The sequence below is a fragment of the Antedon mediterranea genome, chromosome 11 (genome assembly GCF_964355755.1).
Source record: "Antedon mediterranea chromosome 11, ecAntMedi1.1, whole genome shotgun sequence".
Classification (NCBI taxonomy): domain Eukaryota; kingdom Metazoa; phylum Echinodermata; class Crinoidea; order Comatulida; family Antedonidae; genus Antedon; species Antedon mediterranea.
The window spans coordinates 15,848,135-15,851,786 of NC_092680.1; the positions used below are offsets into that span (position 1 = coordinate 15,848,135).

The following is a 3,652-nucleotide window of genomic DNA, read 5'->3' on the forward strand; positions in this document are numbered from 1 at the left end:
TGACGAGAACGATTATTAATATTTTGAATGGAATTAAAAACTGAGACAAGGTAAATAAACAGACAGTTATCTGATTATTATATACATTATTATTTTATTTTAAATAATAAAAAAGTTAAAAATATAATTGTAAATTCAATATAAAATTACTGCTTGGAAATAATAATAATTTTTTTTTACACAGAAGTGAAAACTTGATAAAAACTGCAAAATGCTCTATTGGAAGTCTGCTTTTATTACACTTCATCTTTAAACTGTTTTAAAATCTAGTTTTGGTTTTGTTTCGAAATAATGAATCCTTGGATTGACAATTTTGTATTGTTGAACTTACAGAAGTTACGCCTTGGAATTGCTTCCTCCTCGCATCCGGTATATTTTACAGACCAAATCTAGAGCGTATACGATTTGTACGTATGTTTAGGAAACCGGGAGAAGTGGTATACGGAAATGATTCAAACACAGTAAACGAATACCGGTATACATACTATACAGTAATCACACTAGTTTATTCAAAACCAACAAGGTGGTTGTTAAGGTAGACATTCGATTTATTTAAAGTTGTTTATATTTGTTAAAAGTCAGGAGCCAGAAAGATACGTTTTGTTTTTATAACATTGAGACAATTGATGTCGCAATGTTTTGATTGTAATTATTTGTAAAGACGATATACTTATATTAGATTTTCTTGCCATTTCTTAATCGACGAAAACACTTTGAAAAGGATACCATTGTTTTGGTTAGTATTTCTTTTATCATATTTACATCTTATGAACACTATGGTGAACATTTCTACATTTGTGTTAAACATTGGAACTTTATTTTACGCTCATGTAATATCAGCTCAAACAATAGTAGAGTTTGTAGAAGAGCCATCATCTGGAGAAACTATAAAGGCAATATATGGATCTGTGGCTCATGTTCCATGCGTTGTTACCAGTAATGAGATACCAGTTTACGTAAAATGGTTTCATAACGATTCCGAAGTATTTGCGTTTGAGGGAAATGGTATCATAGGTGTTAGAAAAGACAGGTATAGTTTCTCGTCCGGGTTAAAAAAGGGAGATTTTACACTACAGATAGATAGAGTTACACGTGATGACAATGGAACGTTTTATTGCATTGTATCTTTTGGAATAGGTAAGAGTTCGGGCAGAGGTAAACTTCAGGTGTACATACCACCTGACGATAACTATCCAAAATGCATGACTCTGTATAATGGCAACCCAAAGCCAGGAGATTCGATAAGATTGTCATGTATAACACTAGGAGAAGATCCGTTATTGCACTTAAGTTGGTCGGATGCTGACGCTACAGTGGTCCACAACGAGATTACAAATAACCTAATAAAAGATATCACGCTCCGTGAAGAAGATAACGGAATGCCTTACACTTGTTCGGCTTTTGGACTTGCTGTGAATCCTCCAAAAACGTGTACGATTATTCCGTTAAAAGTTTACCCCACAGTGGAATTTAAACGCACCGATATCGACGTGTATGAAGGTAACAGCGTAGAACTAGAATGCCATGGAGTAGGCGTGCCTAAAATAACAGAATACGAATGGTATTATGATGGCCAATTCATTGGCCAATCCTTCGAACGATATGAACTGTCAGAGGATAAAACTCGGCTTATTGTTTCTGACGTTACCGTTAATGATAAAGGTAAAATTGTTGTTTGTCGAGTATATATTACGTCAGGCCTAGCGAGTAATGTAAGTGAGGTGATTCAAGTACGGGAAATAGTAACTATCCAACCTCAGGTACCTGTGCCACCCATACAAGAAGACTATAGTATAATTGCAATCATTGGCGTTTCTCTCGGATCCGTCATAATTATACTAATTATTGTAATTGTTCACATGTGTTACAGAAAAAAGCGCATCATGAGACAATTAAACATGAACTATCAAGAGAGTATATACGAAGAGATGGATGGCTCACGGTGTGATGCGATATCATTCGATAAATTAAGCGTTGGTAGTTTAGGCCTAGTAAACCCAACAATTCGATATATCGATCCATTATCTTCTCGACCTGCATCGTATATAGATACTCGACGTGATTCCTTTCATTCAATCACACATCCACTGAGAAATTCATACACACCATCAAGAACATCTTCACGAGCAGGCTCACCACATTTTGACAGACGGTGGTCCCTCAGATCTAGTCGGTCAAACACACCACCAGAGACACCCAATAGGACAGGATCACCTGCCTACCTATCTCCAAAACAGGCTAGTGAATCACCGTTTTTTCCACGGAGAGGATCATTTAATAGATCGCCATCTCCACTTCCTGTTGTTTCACAAGCTGGGATCGAGCCTCCGTTTCTGAGATCACTTCAGGATTACATAGTTCCTGACCCAGCTGTACCTAGCAAACGAGTTATGGAAATCAAAGCTTCTGAGGGAATACCATTAAATCAACTAGCAGCTTCGACTAGTAGCGATAACACAGGTTCAATGCCATGTATCATGATGGAAAAAGCTGTAGAACAAACATATGAAGAAATGCCATTGACGAGGAAAGTACAGCAGTGGAGAACACCGTCTGTTTAATGTTATAATGCACAGTAATTGCTAAAGCTTAACTCACATAATTTGATCCTTCTTAGAAGTGAGTTGGACATTTTCCAATATTGTTCACATATTTTTATAAATAATAAATAACCATTTTATATAAGTTAGTATGAAACAACATAAAACAATAAAAATCAGCAAATTTATTGATCCTATAATATTCCTAATTATAATCTGAATATTGTATGAAAAAAATCCAGAAAAGGTTAAAACAGTTTTTAAAAAAATGTACTATAATTTATATTTTCCGTAGTCCTATATGCGTTAAATACTTTCAAGTGAGATTTAAATTGTATAAATTTATAAATTATTAGGTCTTATTTAAATTAAACTTATAGAGAGTTCAAATGTATTTAACATTTTTTTCCCAACGGAGTCATCTTTAATGCAATACACAAGAATAATGTAATTAATTTTAAAAGTTATCATCGGAAGTTATTGATTTTAAACTATGGAAAAGGAGACAGCGCCCTCTATTATAAATGTAATTTGACAATTGATGAAAAAAAATATACCGTTTTCATTCTTCCATTTTTATTTCATTCCAATAATGTATCAGTACAAATTCGTAAATACTATTGAATATGATTTTTTTTACCAAAGGTTAAGGATTCTGATTAAATATTAAAAAGAAATAAACGAAATCACTTTATGAATATTTCATTTTTCATTATTAATATTAACTTTTATTTTTAAAAAAACAAGGCCAAATATATGGTTGCATTCGCGTGCTCAAATTTGAGCACGCGACCGACCGACCAACCAACCGACCATCCGACAAACCGAACGACATTAGTGAGCTGTAGAGTCAAAATGTGGGAGAAAAATACACGGAAATTACATTTGGCTTTATAGTATATAGGCCTACTAAACAAATATGATGTCCATATAAACTAGCTCTTGGGCGATGGAGGATAAGGTATTATTCCAGAAAGTATAAACTATAACAAGTGAGCGAACAAACATGTTTATAAGATTGAAATCTAGAAATTAAAACAAATAAATAAATAAATATATATATAAATTAGGAATATCTGCGAATGCTTTTATAAACTCTGCCGGCTGTCATA

The 3,652-nt window shown here is 33.7% G+C and overlaps 1 protein-coding gene across 3 annotated transcripts; it reads left to right on the forward strand.

Annotated features, from left to right (window-relative positions):
• The first annotated feature begins 372 nt into the window (after positions 1 to 372).
• LOC140062876 (uncharacterized) lies at positions 373 to 3,208 on the forward strand. 3 transcript variants are annotated; one of them, XM_072109258.1, is made up of 2 exons: positions 373 to 736; positions 1,138 to 3,206. In XM_072109258.1, exon 2 carries the CDS (start codon positions 1,203 to 1,205, stop codon positions 2,559 to 2,561), a length of 1,359 nt encoding a protein of 452 aa, XP_071965359.1. In that variant the 5' UTR covers positions 373 to 736; positions 1,138 to 1,202; the 3' UTR covers positions 2,562 to 3,206. The 3 variants fall into 3 exon arrangements, with proteins under 3 accessions (XP_071965359.1, XP_071965358.1, XP_071965361.1); XM_072109260.1 differs by lacking the exon at positions 373 to 736 and adding an exon at positions 945 to 1,030; XM_072109257.1 differs by having other exon boundaries at positions 373 to 3,208.
• The last annotated feature ends 444 nt before the right edge of the window (positions 3,209 to 3,652 follow it).